We start from the raw sequence: 17,751 nt of genomic DNA on the forward strand, positions 1-17,751 counted from the left end.
GCAAAAAAGGTTAACTACAGCAGCAGGATTTATTTTACTATGCAAAAAAATGCATAGAAAAACAAAAAGCTCTCAGGAAAACGCATACATTGACTACAATATAATCAGTTATTCATATTTTGTAGGTTCCTTGTTTTTTTTTTGCACGTGTTCATACTTTTTTTTTTGTATGACAGCCAAGCCAAGCCACAAATTATGTCTGCACAATTTGGCATGTTTCATTGAGTCATCACAAATAAAAGTTAAACTATGCAAAATGCTCACAAAATATTCAGCAAATTTTTTATAATATTTTAATTTCATAATATTTATATTTTTTCTAGACCGGACATCACTTTTGGCCACTACTGTACGTTTGCGCATACTGCCATTCAAATGATTTGGGGTATTTGAAAAATAAAATGTTTATTTTATAATACAGTAAAAAATTATATTGTGTGTGTGTTTTGTGTGTGTGTATGTATATATATATATATATGGTGTCACATGATCCTTCAAAATTAATTCTAATATGCTGATTTGGTGCCATTCAAGGATTCCTGGGAATATTTACAGATATACTTTCTTTCTCATATTGCAAACAAAACAACAATTTAAACTCAAAATCTAATGACTTTTCAGCAATAATTTACAGTTAGGATTTACAAAATAATGAATTACATACGACAAAATAATTGATTAAACGGAAAAAAGTATGATTTTATAAAATAACATTTGAAACATTAACAACTTGCTCCAACCACACAATTGAAAAAGAAACACTGTCCTAAGAATAGTTATAAAGATAATTCACCCAAAAATAGATATGAATGACTTCTTCGGTCAAACACAAATTATTTGATATATTATATTAAAATATATTAAAAGAATGCCTCAGTGTTGTTTTGTCCATATAATGAAAGTCAGTGGGTCCAGTGTGGTGTGAACAACAATGCAGCCGTTTTAATAACAGTAGCAGCTCTGTTGCAGGTACATTTTGAGGACCTCCTACAAGTGACAGAAGATATATTCGATGTGAATCTGAATAGTTGTCACACCAGTCTCAGTGCAGCTTTGGGAAAAACAGGAGAGCGAAAAGCAATCAACAGAGGAAGCATATTCAGATTTTCTTTTGGATTTGTTGCATTATACAGTATGTCTTGCGTATCTGAAAGCTCACATCTTAACAAGTTCTTGCGGCAGAGATACCTCAGTCTTCCCCAAGGAGACTTCTGTCAAGTTACTTATATCTGGATCAATGGTTGTGGTTTGGACCTGTGTAGCAAGACTCGAACCATGGATTCTGAACCAAAAGTCATAGCTGGTACTACAGAAATATCTCCATAATGGGGTTTCTTGTGATTTTCATGCTTCATGCTTTGTTTTGTTTTATTTTTCTTTCTTTTATTTTTGGCAGATATACCAGAATGGGATTTCTGTCAGCGAGGAACCTTCGCTGAAATGCTTCTGGCTCCCGTCTACATGTTCAGAGACCCCTTCCTTTTGGACCCTAACAAACTGGTTCTTTGTGAGGTGCTCAAGCAGACCCGGGAACCTGCAGGTAAAACGGGCTGAAATGTATAAAAATACTTCTAAGACATTGGGTTACTACTTATAGTCTTCTACTTCAACGTTGTTACTGTTGCTCAGCTGGTAGAAGATCAGTATGAAAGGTTTTACACCATTTACATAGGCTATATTTACATTTATGTAAATGTTGTAAAACACTGATCAAAATACTATAGGGTCTTGTTTTTTTTCTCTTAGATTTGAATCATCGTAACAGCTGTAACAAGATCATGAAGATGGTCAAAGATCTCCACCCTTGGTTTGGTATGGAGCAGGAATATACTCTCCTAGGAGTGGATGGACACCCTTATGGCTGGCCAAGACTAGGCTACCCCAAACCACAAGGTGATCTGAATGTTTTTATGAGTTGTTAACTTACATCCACAGTCTTGGGTGAAGGTCCAACATGAAGTACCACTAAACGTACTGTAATTCCTCTCTAACATTACAGTAAACGTGGTTGAGAGTCAGCCAACCATTGATCTAAACAGCAAACAATTAAGTTACAAATAATATAAAGACTATATACATGGACTGAAGCAAATATGCTACTAGTTTGCTTTGCATATACGTGTATGATTGTATGCAGGGCTTGACATTAACTTTTTTGCTCACCAGCCACTGTTTTGACATCAATACCATGGGGAAAAACTGCCATATAGATATTTTTTAATATCATCTCATAATTTGGCAGAAAGTATTAGCTCGTTCCCTGCTCGTTTTTTCAAAAAAGTTGCCAGCCACGCCAGCAACCGTGGCGTGGCGTTTTTGACCGTTTTCACACAAATTTCATGGCCCCCAGAATATTTTGTTGTACAATATTTGTTGTACAATATCTGACCATGCAATATATATAAATAAATAAAAGAGCAGACCCTCTGCTTTTAAGCAAAAACTAAAATTCTAGCTTCACGCGCTCCTTATTTTAATCAACACTTGAATATTGGTAAGTTTCATAAAAAAAAGCAACATTTTGAGCAAAAAACGAATACATTTTTTGTCAAAGACTACATCCAGATCAGATTCAGAACGATGATCAAAACATATGAAGTAGATTCAACACCCCCAAGGTTCAGTCATATAGCTCGTCCTGGGTCATCATTTTATTCGGTAACATTGGGTAGTTTTGATTTATAGCCTATTGTTTAATGTTGAATATCGCGTTGTTTTACATAGGGCATCTGCGTATGCTGGGGCAACACCACAAGATATTCGGGCTGATTTCTCCCCTTCCGACAATCAAAGTGAAGTCATGATTATCTTGATGGTTCTAACGTAACGTTACAGATTATTTTATCAGATTTCCCTGTGGTGTGAGGTGTGTTTAGAGTGACCAAACCTGCTCGTAGGAACGTCGGAGCCACTCCGATCACGAATCGTAAATATTCAACATAAGAAATCCTGATGTGTGGGGGGAAGTGGAACGGAACCCCGAGGACAAACATGCACGTAGGCCTACCCTGTTGGTTATGGGTGGAACGAAACGATACCCAATCAGAAAGCGAGCAAACAGAAGAAGAAAGCATAACCGCAGTCATGGCGCATTTAACGTTACATGTCCATGCCCTCTATGGTCCATGCTCCCGCCGTCTCCACGACTTCACCGTTCACCCAAACCATTTCCTTCCCTCCCCCCCTTTCTTTTCACACCATAAGAAAAACTGTTAAATCTAGGATTTTTTTTGTCCTCATGTTTGTGGTCTCTCACATTTCTGCTTCTTCTTCGCCTGTGTTTTGATCAGGAGATAGTACTCTTTCAAAGGTTGCGTAATAGCGCCCTCTACCTTAAAACAGTAAAAACACTTTTACAAAAATATATTTCTGATATATTTCGAACAAGCCTAATATGATAATCAATGACTAGAAATGAATTCCACATCAGCTACATTAATTTATCAACTAACCATTTAGAAATGTCCTGTTGCATTCTATGTTGTGACATCTTCTTGAGTCTCTCCGTCTTTGCCCGACTCCAGTTTGAACATAAAAGGCTAAAAGTTTATGAAGTTTTCAGTGTGTGTCTGTGTGAGATAATCAAAGATGCTAACGCACGAGCTCTTGAAGCACCGCCCTCTGTGCCGGAAGCAGCAGCTCATTTGCATTTAAAGGGACACACACAAAAAACGGAACGTTTTTGCTCACCCTCAAAAAGTGACAATTTTAACATGATCTAAAAAATATCTGTGGTGTACTTCACATACACACTCTGGGGAGATCTGAGACTTATTTTACATCTTGTGAAAAGGGCATTATAGGACCCCTTTAAGATGCTGAGGGACAGATATTGGTTAAGTTTTACTTAGTATATGTACCAAAGTATTTTATGGCTTATGTCCTGTAAAGCCTACAACTTAGCCTGTGTCAATAATTTTTTCTTTATCACAAAAATTGAATTTTTGTCAGGTCTGTATTACTGCAGTGTTGGTGCTGACAGAGCCTTTGGCAGAGACATTGTGGATTGTCATTATAAAGCCTGTCTTTATGCTGGCATCAAAATCTGTGGCACTAACGCAGAGGTCATGCCCTCTCAGGTAACTACCATTAAGTTATTAGGTATCAGAGATACATTAGACAGCATGTATTTACAAAAACACAACATCTGTAGATCTCTATTATGTATATGTATGTACTGGATGGCCAGTGAGGATAGTTTACTCTCTCTGCAGTGGGAGTTCCAGGTGGGTCCATGTGAAGGAATTGAGATGGGAGATCATCTGTGGATGGCACGTTTCCTGCTACACAGGGTGTGTGAAGATTTCGGAGTGGTGGCCACCCTGGATCCAAAACCCATGACAGGAGACTGGAACGGAGCCGGTTGCCACATCAATGTGAGCACAATGCAAATGAGAGAAGAAGGAGGAATTGAGTATGTACTCACTTATGCACACACACATACACAATCATAAAAGTCAGAGAGACTAAAGGCATCTATAAAACGTGTTACAGTGTTATTGCCATGTCATCTAACCTCCATCGTCCTCCTCTCATCAGGCACATTGAGAAAGCCATCGAGAAACTGAGTAAGCGACATGCAGAGCATATTCAAGTCTACGACCCACACGGTGGAGAAGATAACAAGCGTCGCCTCTCAGGTTTTCATCCGTTCTCCAGCATCACGGATTTCTCAGCAGGTGTTGCTAACCGCAGGGCGAGTGTCCGTATCCCCCTACATGTGGCTCAGAAAAAATGTGGTTATTTTGAGGACCGCCGTCCTAGCGCCAACTGTGACCCATATGCCGTGACCTGCGCAATGGCCCGCACATGCATGCTGGAAGAGGAGGAAGAATTGAAATAATGGAATTTTGGAAACAATAAATAGGCTAATGGTTGTTTACCATGTTAGAATGAATACTCATTTAATAGTGCATATAGGCTACTTATCTTAATTATTTACATTTAAGAATTAAAATTAAAATCAATAAAATAAAGATCAATAAAATAAAACAATATACATCAAAACTTGACTTGTATTCTATCACTGAAGACCATAATAAAACACTTGCAATTTAGCCCACACTAACAAAATTTTCATAAATTAGCTAGACTGAGCCTGGGTTCTCCCAAGGTTTTTTTCTCCATTCTGTCACCTGATGGAGTTTTGGTTCCTTGCCGCTGTTGCCTTACCTTCTGGCTTGCTTAGTTGGGGACATTTAATATTCAACAATATTATAGATCTGCCTTAAAGGTGGATGATGATGAAATTGTTTTTTTTTGTATTATTTTCATGTTATCACTGTGAAGCTGCTTTGATACAATCTGTATTGTAAAAAGCGCTATATAAATAAAGATGACTTGACTTAACTACATTAGTTAACATGAACTAATGAAAAATACTTCTAAAGCATTATTTGTTCATTTTCAACATTTACAAAAACATTATTGAATCTGTTAATATTATCTAATAGATCTGAGCTAACATGAACCAACAACAATCAGTTGAATTTTTATTCACAAACGTTAACAAAGATGAATAAATACACACACAAAAAAAGATTGCTCATTGCATTAACTAAAGTAAACTAATTGGAGATTATTATAAAGTGTTACCCTTTATCTCAAATCTTTGTGACACGCACACTAATGTCCCTTGGTGTGATTGCTGTTCTTTTGGATGTCCATAAGAGGGCGCAATAGGCAAGTGTTTGTAATCACCTGTTTTGTGGAAAAGATTCACGAGAAATTAATATTTTTTTTTATTCAAAGGGTTTAATAACGCAGCTCTATTAATCAATATCTCAGTGTTTTTTCTGTTTTAGTTTCTTTTTCAGTAAAAATGTCTAAACATCCATTAAACAATAAGATAATGTAGCCCTAACAGCCCTCAGAATAAAATTGGCAAATTATATTGATAGGCTAGGCTAGGTTTTTTTTGTTAAAAAATAGGCCTAATATATGTTCCCTTATTCAATTTTGACGATTTGTTTAAAGCATTAACTTCTAAAACTAAGATTTCATATTTTATAACAGCAAATTTGTAATGTAACTTAGGCAAAGATGTTGTAGGTGCCGATAATGCATGTTGTTATAGGCCCTACAATAAATCTTATTAGACGCTGATGTGGGTTAGACTTTCTACCTCTTATCTTGTATTTCGAACAAATGCCAATTTGACATAATTGGTTTAAAACTCATGCATTCGAATGGTTTTAATAAAATTGCTATTTTTCTCCATTATCCATAATTGAATCTGGACTGCAAAGCAGACCTCTCAGAACAAGACTAAATGCTGATGTCTGCAAGCACAGGAGATGGATTTAAAGTGGCTTCTATTTTCAGCAGATGAGTGATGTGTGGAGCGCAGGAGTGTGTCCAGTCCCCATCATGAGGTGAATTTATTATTCCCAGAAACATGGCAGAAGGGATGTCTGTTCAGTTTTATCAACGCTTGTGTCGCATGGATTTCTGCTGTGTTCTGCTGATTGCAGGCTACTTGTTGGTTATGGAGAAAGCACAGCGTGGTGCTGGTTGCACATTTACATCACAACAGTATGTGGGTCAATGACGTGACACTCATTTTTTGTTTGTCAAGCTCAATTAAGTTACTCAAAAATACATAAGAATTACAACAGAGATCAAATAATTTCTTGGATACACATTTTTTATAATGAACAAGCTTTCAATATCTGAATTATTTTTATGTCAGTGGAGCTTTAAAAGTATTGTGTAACTTTGTAGTGTGTATAAGAAAGTCTCATTAAAAGTTCTTAACATTTATTTGGGAATAATCTTGATTTTACTGATTATTGTTTCTCAGAAAATGTGCTTATTTTGATTTAATATATTAAATATTAGTTGTGGGAGGGTTTATATTGAGACAATCTGTTATTGACTGTATTTCACTTAACTCTTAACAGTTTCCATCCGCATTATTGGGAAAAATGCTCACCCTTATGCAAGAAGTTGCTGCCTTAAAATTTGAAGTACAATCAATGTAGATGTTTAACTTAAATTACATTAAACTGACTTAAGGCGGGCTTATGTCTCACACAGGACGAAGAGGATTAAGGTACGACTTAAATGTTGAATATTGTATAACTTATAAAAAAGTTGAAAATTGCTTAATTTAATTTGATGAGTTAAAGCAATGTAAAAACATTGTCATAACTTATTGATCATATATATTTTTACAATGTAGCCTATTCAAAGTGTATTTTTTAACTTGATGCAACACTGAACATGTTTATCAATACTAGTAATTAAATTACATTTACTGTTGAAAATGATATAGCCTAAACGTTTTTACCCCAAAAAATTACCCCATCATCACAGACATTTGTTTTTTACTTTTGGAATGATAATGATCGCAATTTTCTAGAAAGTTCATCAGCATCCAAAATAGTAAATACATTATAGGCTATTAGACGATTATTTGAAACAACCTTGAGGATCATAAAAACAGGGGGAGCCTGACTGACAATCCCGATGACGTCAGCGCTCGTGGATGGGCGGAGAGATGAGAGCCGCAGGTGGGACGTGAAGCTGGACGCTTTCACCCGTAGTTTTACCGACGATCTCGTCCTCCGTGAGTGTGTGAGTGGTGCTTCTGAAAGACATGGGGAAGCTTCAGGAATTCGAGATTACTTTCACTAATAGCAAAGTGGTCTACAACCCCGGGGAATCCATATCAGGAACTGTGAGAATTAAAACAAGCCACTCCTTACAGTTTAAAGGTAAGCGACGCTTGACATATCTTAGGCTACATATGGTTACAATAGGAAAAATGAAAACATTATAATCATGCAAAATTTGCATGAACAGCACAGATGGTGAGCTCCAGGGTTTCCCCCGTTCAAGTAAAACGAGGGTTAAAATAATGCATGTCAAGCATGGACGTGTCGCAATATAAACGTGTTGCATGTTGACATTCAGCATCCGTTTCATATACAATGTAATACTGGTACATGTGGGTTTTTATGGAAAAGGGGACTTGTGATCAGAGGGCATCGACGTCTATTCGTGTTTTCATGAACGTCAATGCATCCTGTTTCTTTTGTGATGCTGGTTTCGGTCCGATTGCACAATAACACCCAAACCGCTTCTGGATCGATATCTTGTGCATTTCAACAGGTTTGTTTTGAATTGTGTCATCAATTGGTTTCCATCTTTAAACGTCCACAAATAAGTGCACATTCAGTGGCAGGCGAAAATATCCCAGCGTTCACCCAGGAAGAGCCATTCTTAAACGTCTTAAAACCCCACGAAACGAAAAGGGTTAATATCCATAAACCAAAAAACGAAAGAACCAAAAGACCGCTGGCTATTGAAGAAAAGAAAAAAAATGCTTCAAGAGAAGTTAACTGTATTATACCAATGTTTGGTGATACTTACCCCATGTAAGTAAGAATACATCCCCCATCCAACCTTTTTACTTTATTTTATTTAACTTTTAAGCCTTAAATCGTCATTCAAACGGAAGTTGAAATTGTCTTTTTCCCCTATTGTGACATATATCCCAGTGAAATGGCTTCTTAAACAAAAAAAAGAAGCATGAACTTGATTTTGGTAATCAGGAGTTGATTGGACCGTTGGAAGTTTGTCGTTTTACAGTCTATGTTTGCTATAGACCTTATTCACAGCAGCGCCATCTTTGGTTTTTAACGGGAATGAAAGCGATGCTGTGCCTCTGACATCTTTAGTTGAGTTGTACAACTAATGTTTTTAGATTGTTCTGCTGACCAAACACTGCAAACATATATTTCCAATAAATTTCAGTGGTCAAACTACTGACAATATGAGATATGAGATGAGTTGTCAACAGCTTTTTACAGCGGTTGCCATTAAAAACAAGTCTATCCCTCACAGCCTAAAGCTATAGCTTTTCCTGTCATGGCGCCACCCTGAACAAGTATGCCGCCATGTGCCATCTTTAGAATTTTGTGTTTGAACTTCCATTTTTGCTGCATATTTCTATCCCAGATAGCAAACTGACATCGAATCAATGTGGAAACTACGTTTCTCGTGACATCGAAACAACGTTGTTTTGCTCATCGAATTAACGTTGAATCAACGTCAGACACGCCATTCAACCGCATTTCAATGTTGAATCGATGTTTTATTTTCGATGTAATAACGTTCTGATATACCGACCAAATATTGAACGTTGATTCGACGTTGAAATTTGATTGATGATTGATACTAACCTTTACAACTAAAAATCAACGTTGAATCGACATCGGTCTGCTATCTGGGATGGCATTGCTGTCGAAGGGTAATTAGCTGGTGAAGTGGATTTACTTGTTGTAGATTTAACGAAAGTTAGCATTGTAATGTTTGAAGCTGATGCCTTAACAAATGTAAGTAGACCGGCAAGATTTTAAAACAAGCTTTGGTAACACTTTATTTTATAGTGTCCATGTTACATACCGGTTGCCTACTTTCCATAGTAATAACAGTTAATTATGCATAATTAGCCAACATGCCACTAACCTTCAACCAAATCCTAATCCTACCCAAACCCTATATTGGTAATTAATATTACACAGTACTTTAATATATAATTACACTGTAACAATGACACCTTAAAATAAAGTGTAATCCAAGCTTTTCATTCACTAATCCGTAAGATCTTACCTTCATGCTGTGGAAATATAAACCGTAAGAACACAACGAGCATCAGGGAAGAGGTGTTGCTGCAAGAGGGAGTGGAAGTTATTTTGATAGAACATCAGGGGACATGAATAAAAAAAAAACATGATGTGAATGGATAAATAATTTATAATAAAAATGTAAATATTCCATAAAAAAAAGCAAGAATTGTCCATTTTGATTTAATGGTGACTTTAACAAGGCTGTCAAGACCCAGTATTCACAACCCCCTTTTTCCCCACTAACCAAATTTTTGCATACTGGTCAATGGGGAAAGAGATAAGAAAGTAGGTTAGACAAGGTACTTTTCACACTGGTTGAATGCGCACAAAGAATGCATTGTAAGTGTTTTCACTGAACTGTTGGGCTTTAGTGTGTAGGCGAGACTTACAGTACAGACACACAAGAGAAAAAGATTCCAATGAAACAACCCTGTAAGCTTATTTTCATTTGTGTTATTCCCCTTATTGTTTGTATCCACACTTAAGACTAAGCTGATGCATGAAATTGTTGTGAATCTCCAGTCAACTCTAGGACCCCACCCTTATTGTGACACTTATAAAAAAAACGAACGACGCTCTGTGGTCATGTTTCTGTTCCTCTCAGTTGTTCCTGTCAACAGTGAGAAAGAGGTTTTTTTTTGCGTTTGATCACACTGTGGATTGGAACAATGTTTTTGCCTGCTGTAATGTTTATCAGTGGAATGCATGATGACAACACCACTCTGTTTTATGGGATGAGGTCATGTGACTGGTGTGATTAGTCATTCTCAGCTGGCACTTTAATTCATTTGGGCTTCCTGCAATGTTAGTCCTATGTTAGTATTTTTTGGGAATTGGCTTGAAGCGCCCTTCACCTTGACTTTACACTACACCGCTTTCAACTAAAACCGGAAAACGTTTTATATGTTTTGGCCGTTCATTTGTGTTTGTTAATTTGTGACAACTGTGTTTTTGGTGCCTGAAAGCGCAAACATTGAAAAACGGGTTTCAAAGTGTACGTTTTTGAAAACGATACCAATATCCACTCGTGTAAACTACAAAAACGCCAATTTGTGAAAACTGTGATGTCATGCGCATGTGTATTATGTCTATAGGCGCGTAGTGTTTCTTTACAAAGTGACATCGCCAACTACTGGCCTGGAATCCATAATACAGCATTTTTTGTCGTTTTTGCAGATCCGTGTGAAGGGGATCGTTTTGACAATGTTGTCGTCTAAATGCGAAAAACGGAAAGGAAAAACCTTTCTGTTTTTAGTACATCAGTGTCATGTAAACGTACCCTTAATGTGGGAAAAACTCCTCTAATGTGGCTTTGTGGTGTTCCCTCCAGCAGGCATTTTTGCATTACACATTTAAAAATAAAGCTTCTTTATTGGTATTTGTGGTTCCATGAAGAACCTCCATGGAACAAAACATTGTAAAGGTTCTTTACATTAAGAAAAAATATATTTTAAGAACTGTTCACTGAAAGGTTCTTTGGGAAACCCTAAATTGTTTTTCACTTCACTGGTATCGCTGTGAAAACTGTTATATTGAGTGTAGCATAACAAAACTGCTAGATGATTTGAATCATGGGTATTAAAGGAATAGTTCATCCGAAATGTAAAGACATTGGCCCTCATTTATCAATCTTGCGTCGAAACGGGCGTATATGTTGGCGTAAGATTATGCTTACACTCCTCTCACCGTCTGATTTATGAAGCTGTTCGTACCTTTGAAATTCAGGTGTACGCAATACCTGCCTCTTGATAAATGCCGCGGCTGAAAACGATCGTCATTAGATTAACACGCCCCTTTATATTCACGTCTCCGCCTCCCCCACGTCCTCATTTTACGCCATGGACACACGGAAGACGGTAAAGAGGAGAAACTTCTCCGGTGGAAATCCAGTTTAAATCGCTGGTTGGTTGAGCAAATTACCTATCACAATGCATTATTTTACAGCACGTGTTTTGAAACTATTAGCATTGAATTTCGCATGACGTCACATGTAATGGGGTGTACAAGTGATGATGATGTGAATAATTGCATGACAATTTGTAATATTCTTTTTATTAGTATTATGATTTTGATTATTAATGACGCTTATTGTTATTTAGAAGAAGAATGTCTTTGTTATTATTATTATTATTTAAAAGAAGAAGAATGTCATTTTAATTATTTTGTCAGTCTGAATTATTTTTTGGTCATTGAAAGCCTTTCATTACTGGACCCAGTCCGTGCGCACCTGCCGGGCTTAACTCACAAAAATAAACACTGAAGTTTATCATTTCTATCTTGTTGTTTTTTTACAGTGGGTCATAATATATCATATCTTTAGTTTGTCAGTGCGTTTTGTGGTGTTAGGAATTGTTTTTCTGCGCATTTCAGCACTAACTCAAAACGTGCGTACATGTACACCACCTCCTGAGCTGGCGTAGGATCTGAGCGTGCCGTACGCCAACGTCCATATTGATAAATCGCAAAGTCACCGTGGTTTTGGGTGTACGCCAGGTGTACGCTGGAAATTTGGTGTACTCACTTTTCATAAATGAGGGCCATTGTGCCTAACTTCCCCTTTTATGTTCCATGGGAGAACATCAGGTAAGTAAATTATGACACAATTAATTTTTTGGATACTTAAAAAAATGGCAATGTATTTCCTGGTCCTTTAATTAGATGTTAAAACTACCAAATCCAAAATAAGACATGTTTTTTCTGTATTTGTTAAAACTCATCAATGTCATATTATACTGCACTCTTTAAAAATAAAGGTTCCAAAAGGGGGGGTTCACAGCAATGTCATACAATAACCATTTTGGGTTCCTCAAAGAAAGGTGAAGAGTTCTTAAAAGAACCATTTTTAAGAACATTGTAATAATCTAAAGAACATTTTTCCACTATAAAGAACTGGATGTTAAAGGTTCTTTGTGGAACCACAAATACCAATAAAGACCTTTATTTGTAAGTGTGCTCAGCATGGAGCTGGATACTTTCCTTATAGTTTCTTGCTGCAAAGTGGAAGACATGATGTTGTTACTCCGAGAACAGTTGCTGTGCTTTTCAATTTACATTGCCCACTATGTTTTATTAAAAAGCAGCTGACTCATGCTTTGGCTCTCTTATCTGTCTTTTTTTTTTTAGTCTGGCTGCTTTGATAAAGGGTCCTATCATGGACCTGATGAGTGTGAGAGACAGTGACATTTTTTTCAGCCTGCATGGCTCTGCATATCTTATTTAATGAAAATGAAAAGTGTGCTGTGAATATTAAAGCGTAAATCTCTTTCAGTGCATGTACACATACACCCTTCCATTGAAAAATGGTCTCTTATTTATCACACCGATATTCAGTGTATAAGTTTACTGGTCAGCAGACTGAACAGGCAAGACAGTCTCAGCTTTGGCAGAATATATGTATAATCCTTCTTAACTATGAAAGGGCTTTAGACTGTTTTTTAATCAGTCAGTTACAGAAAACCCCGAAGAAGACATGATTGCTTGAATCTGAAATGGTTAGAAACTTGAGTTAGAAATGGTTTTAGTGCTGTAGTGTAAAACTGTACAGCCTTGTATGAACATCAATGTACATCAATTTGCGATGTGAAGCTTTTCATTCGACCCTTAGAGATGCGTGTTGTGTGATGTGATTTGTGGAGAGAAAATATCCTTAGTGTTTTGTTTAGACATTGACTTTTTTGCACATTGCACAGGATACTGAAAGCCCAATGAAAGCAAAATGTATATAAATTGTATATAATATATTGGCAAATTTTAGACATACAGTAGATGCTGCATTTAATAATTTTTTTCTTCTTCTATGAAATTAGACGTAAAATATTGATGACTCATTTTGTTTGCAATTCAATTTGCAACATTTTTTTTTCTTTTTCAGATTTTTAATTTGAATAGCTGGTTTGTTGTGCTGTACAATTTGGCCAAACATGTTTGATTATAAATCAATATTGACTAAATAATGATAATAATAAAACATAATTATTACTAAAACAAATAGCACACCATAAAATCAAAAATATTCATAATATAATATTTCACTGTAAAATATATTTTTAACGTATTTAAGAAAAAAATTGGATTATTATTATTTATTTTATTTTACATTATAACTTAAAATTACAATGCTAATATTTATGGCTGTCTTTCATTTATTCATTTTCAAACCATCAAGCTTTTATGTTGGTGGAAAATTGCAGGAGGCTCTTAAAGTTTGTCTTTAGTTGACAATAGCACGTTGAAATTAAATTCAGACTAATCCAAATTGCGAATTTGGTTTTATTTAGATTAATGATGCAGTCCTGTGTTCAAATTCCTGTTAAATTGGAAATAGGATGGTCAAACATGCTGGTAATACTGGCATCAGTCGGTAAAAAAATGTTGACCGGTAGTAAAGAGTACCGGGTATATTCTATACCCGCTGATAGATGCTTATCAAACTCTCTCGTTCATGTTTTTTGAGCGCTCTCTGAGTGTCAAAATGTTCTATTTAGACCGTGTTTTGTGTTGAGCTTTGTAGCCAATCACAATCATATCTATTGAGCATGTGAATTCAATAGCCTATCAGAGGTGCTAGTAAGTTATTCCGAATCTGAAAACACCTCTGAACCTTTGTTTTGTTCCATCCTTTCATTATAACCAACATAGTGTAACTACTATGTAAATAAAAGATTCATTGTACAATTAAAATAGCTTTTTTATTATAACGTTGTGAGTTTTCGCGAGCTTGGAGAATTCAGTGAGCTTGCACTTTAGAGATTGGCAGCCTTTGTGATTACTTATCTCGCTTCCTGTTCATTACCCACTCCCAAAATTGGTAAAGAGAGCCATGAAATTTTACTGGTAATGGTACCGAGTCTACCGACTAGTTTAATTTTGGTACCGTCCGTGATGACCTTTATAGGAGATATGCAAGCATTGTATCATGTTAATTTTGTATGCTTTAATACATTCAGCCTGGAATCAAATGCATATTTATGATTGTGATAAGCTTGTTTGTAATGCTCTAGAGCCTTTTGTCTCTTTGTGTCTCAAAAGACACTCACATAGACAAGCCCCTCTATTCATTAGCAGTGTACTGACTGCCCTGTAAGACAACACCACTGATACCAACATGATGCCACTCTGTCTCACGCTGTGTGAGTGTTTGTGAATAGATTCACTCCCTATTTCTTATTATAACAATGCATTCGCCACATTAAAAGGCAGGACACTCTTGTTTGTGTTTAAATATTTGCCACACTATTGAACACAAATATTAAGTTCAGCCCGCAGCTGTTTGTCCCTTTCATAATGGGAATCACAGGCCTCAAACGTAGTTATTTATAAATGGAGCACACTTTTATTTTGGAGGAAGGAAGGTGTTTTTTGAGTATTCACCTCCTTACTGTTCCTAAGTATACAGGATGAGTTTAGAGCAGGTCAGAGCGTTTATCTGAGGTCCTTCTAAGGACAAAACCTGAAATGTTTAGGTTCAAATGGAAGTTAAGTTGACAAACTAGTTTTCATTTGTAAATTTAAAGCTATTTTAGAGAAGTCAAGCTCCAAAAAGAACCATTAAACTATAGTCTGATGACTTTTGCACTATATTCCAAGCCTTCTGAAGCCATACAATTTACGCCATTTCAATTGCTAAAAATCTTACCCTTGACCATAGTTCTCAAATCTCATTCACGTTTATGTATATTCCATTATGAGAACAAAGGCTACCGTTGAGCTCAAACCTGTCCTGAAACATCTTGCTGTGACATAAATTCATCCTGACCCCATGACCAGTTCATTATTCATAATGAAAACAAAGTAAGAAACCTTACTATTCAAAACAAAGTTAGGAATTCGTGTTCATTCAAGGGTATAAACTCTGACGTTACTGCGTGCCTCAACCGGTATATAGGCTAACAGAGTTCACAAGAACTCCATGACCACTTCAGCTTGCTGCAAATAGCAAATGTACTATAAGTCACAGTAAGAATATGCTCTGGGGCATCAAACCCCTAATTGTGTCTAGACTTGGGGGATGTTTTTCAAATTAGAACTATTCTTTTTAATTACCACTTTGCAGTCATGGATGGGAATAATTCAATTTCTCTCTTTTTAATGGAATATTCTGGGTTCAATGGACAGCATTTGTGGCATTATGTTCTTTAAAATAAGCAACAATGGTCACAGTGAGGTGTTTACAATGTAATTTAAGACAGACAATCTTATAATTTTATAAAAGTACCTGAAATAATTAGTATTATTAATAATAATTTAAATTAAATTAGTTTTAAATTAATAGATTATTTGAGCTGTCAATCTGTTTAAGTTTTTTTAATGGGTTTATGGCATTGCGTTGTCATGACAGCAAAGTTGTAAAATTCGATTTTACACAGAACTTTACACAGAAAATGTTAGTAAGTAATTTTACATTAAACTCATGTGAACACATACATTGCTTACATCTTGTCGCTATACTATTGAAACAGTGAGAATTTGAACGTTTACAGATTGGCCCCATTCACTTTCACTGTGTCACTGTATTATTAATTTATTTTATATAAAAGGAATGTACAAGTGTAAATTAATCAACATTATGCCACAAATGCTGTCGATTGTACGGAGCCCCGTGCATGAGTCATGCAGGAAAAAATAGCCTATGTATAATCGTGGCCATGAATTAACAAATCGTTTTACTAATATTGAGGGAATTAATTATTATATTTTGTGTGCACAATTTAGTAAAACGATATATATATGATTTTGCCCACCACATATGAAGTGCAGCGCTCTGTACGATTGAGCTTAACTTGCACAGAACCTGGAATATTCCTTTGCATCAAGTGTGTGAAGAATAAAAGCTTGTTTGTCACTAAAGATGTTTCTTGTAAATGTTTAACCTCAAGGTTTGTTAGACCTTTCAGTGTTTGGTATAGTGAGATATCTATATTGGCACTTTAGTTGTCTCTCTGATGCCAACGGCACCCATGTTGGCACCTCTTACCTTGCTTTTTCCTGTTTTTGCCTCCCAGCGGTTCTGCCATGCCAGCTGCCCTCGATGGGGCTCTTCTTTTTTTTTGGTCACCGTGTCACGTGCCTAGAGAAATGCGTTCTCTCATTCTCTTTATGTGTCTCTTCCCGTTTCTTTCTCTTTCTCTCCAGGCAGTCAGAGTAAGGAAGGGTGAAGAAGATGTCTATTTCTGGGATTTAGATAAGACAGATTTGTCCACACTGTCTTGCTGAATGAGAAATGCAGCTGTAGCGTTTGAAACGAAGCTGAGGACGAGACAAATTTACTCTCTTTTATGTTTGCGACTAATGGCGCTCTCAACTCCTTTAATGACTGTTTTTAAGTGTACGCTTTCAGCTCATTCTCTAGCAATAATGAGTAATGTAGGACACACGCACGGTACATCTGGCCTCGCTGAATATATCTGGTGAAATTTTAGAGCGCTCACATTGTCTTATTAGTCTCAAAGGGAACCAACAAAGCCTTCTGTTTCATAACGGGAATATTTCAAGAAACTGATCGCATGTGAGAACAAAAGCCTACAGATCTCTCACTGCCCCTTTTTCTGTCTTAGTTCCTTCTATTCCTTAGTTCCTTATATTTTTATTTCAAAAAATTTAATTCAGTCTCCAGCATACATATTCTTTTTAAAGGGACAGTTCACCCAGAAATGAAAATTGTCATGATTTACTCGCCCTCAAAACCTGTGTGATTTTCTTTTTTCTTTGGAACACAAAGATATTTTAAAGAATGTTTTGGAATTGTTTTGGCGTGTCGTATGGAAAAACACTCACACAAAATATCTTCTTTTGTATTCCATGGAAAAAAAAAGGAAGTCATAGCTATTCCTTTTATGTATATTATGTCTCGGTAGTGCTCCAGGACAAAGGTAAAAAAGGTTTCCACATCCTTTTACAGTAAAACCTCTCGGAAATTTCATGCTTAACCCTAATGACCATTCTTTGTTCTCTTTTGTTTGTCTGAATAGTCCTCAACTCGGCGAACTGTAAGTGGAAAGTGGCCACTCTTGACACATTCTGATTCACAGTGGAATAATGACCTTGCGTGGAGGCTAGAATGTAACACATTCCTCACAAACAGCATTAAGAATGTTCAGCTTCTCAAATATTCTTGAAC

The 17,751-nt window shown here is 36.3% G+C and overlaps 2 protein-coding genes across 2 annotated transcripts in view; both read left to right on the top strand.

Moving 5' to 3' along the window:
• The first annotated feature begins 1,011 nt into the window (after positions 1-1,011).
• On the top strand, positions 1,012-5,347 carry LOC306985257 (glutamine synthetase-like). Its single transcript, XM_079587267.1, has 6 exons — positions 1,012-1,303; positions 1,397-1,540; positions 1,747-1,893; positions 3,952-4,079; positions 4,215-4,414; positions 4,540-5,347. The coding sequence occupies exons 1-6, from the start codon at positions 1,135-1,137 to the stop codon at positions 4,841-4,843; spliced, it is 1,092 nt and encodes a 363-aa protein (XP_079443393.1). The 5' UTR covers positions 1,012-1,134; the 3' UTR covers positions 4,844-5,347.
• Positions 5,348-7,446: 2,099 nt separating this feature from the next.
• arrdc1b (arrestin domain containing 1b) overlaps positions 7,447-17,751 on the top strand; it is a 56,914-nt gene continuing 46,609 nt past the window's right edge. Inside the window, exon 1 of the mRNA XM_079587265.1 lies at positions 7,447-7,718. Coding sequence (XP_079443391.1) covers positions 7,601-7,718 — 118 coding nt within the window. The 5' untranslated portion in view covers positions 7,447-7,600. The remainder of the gene's footprint in view (positions 7,719-17,751) is intronic.

Source organism: Phoxinus phoxinus (genome assembly GCF_949152265.1).
Source record: "Phoxinus phoxinus genome assembly, chromosome: 17".
In the NCBI taxonomy this organism is placed as follows: domain Eukaryota; kingdom Metazoa; phylum Chordata; class Actinopteri; order Cypriniformes; family Leuciscidae; genus Phoxinus; species Phoxinus phoxinus.

What these genes read in the sequence shown, in the direction of transcription:
- LOC306985257 (XM_079587267.1), top strand. Translation starts at nt 1,135, where the DNA reads ATGTCTTGCGTATCTGAAAGCTCACATCTTAACAAGTTCTTGCGGCAG. An exon ending in GCAGACCCGGGAACCTGCAG is followed by an intron (nt 1,541 to 1,746) that starts GTAAAACGGGCT and finishes TTTTTCTCTTAG; the next exon opens with ATTTGAATCATCGTAACAGC. An exon ending in AGAGAAGAAGGAGGAATTGA is followed by an intron (nt 4,415 to 4,539) that starts GTATGTACTCAC and finishes TCCTCTCATCAG; the next exon opens with GCACATTGAGAAAGCCATCG.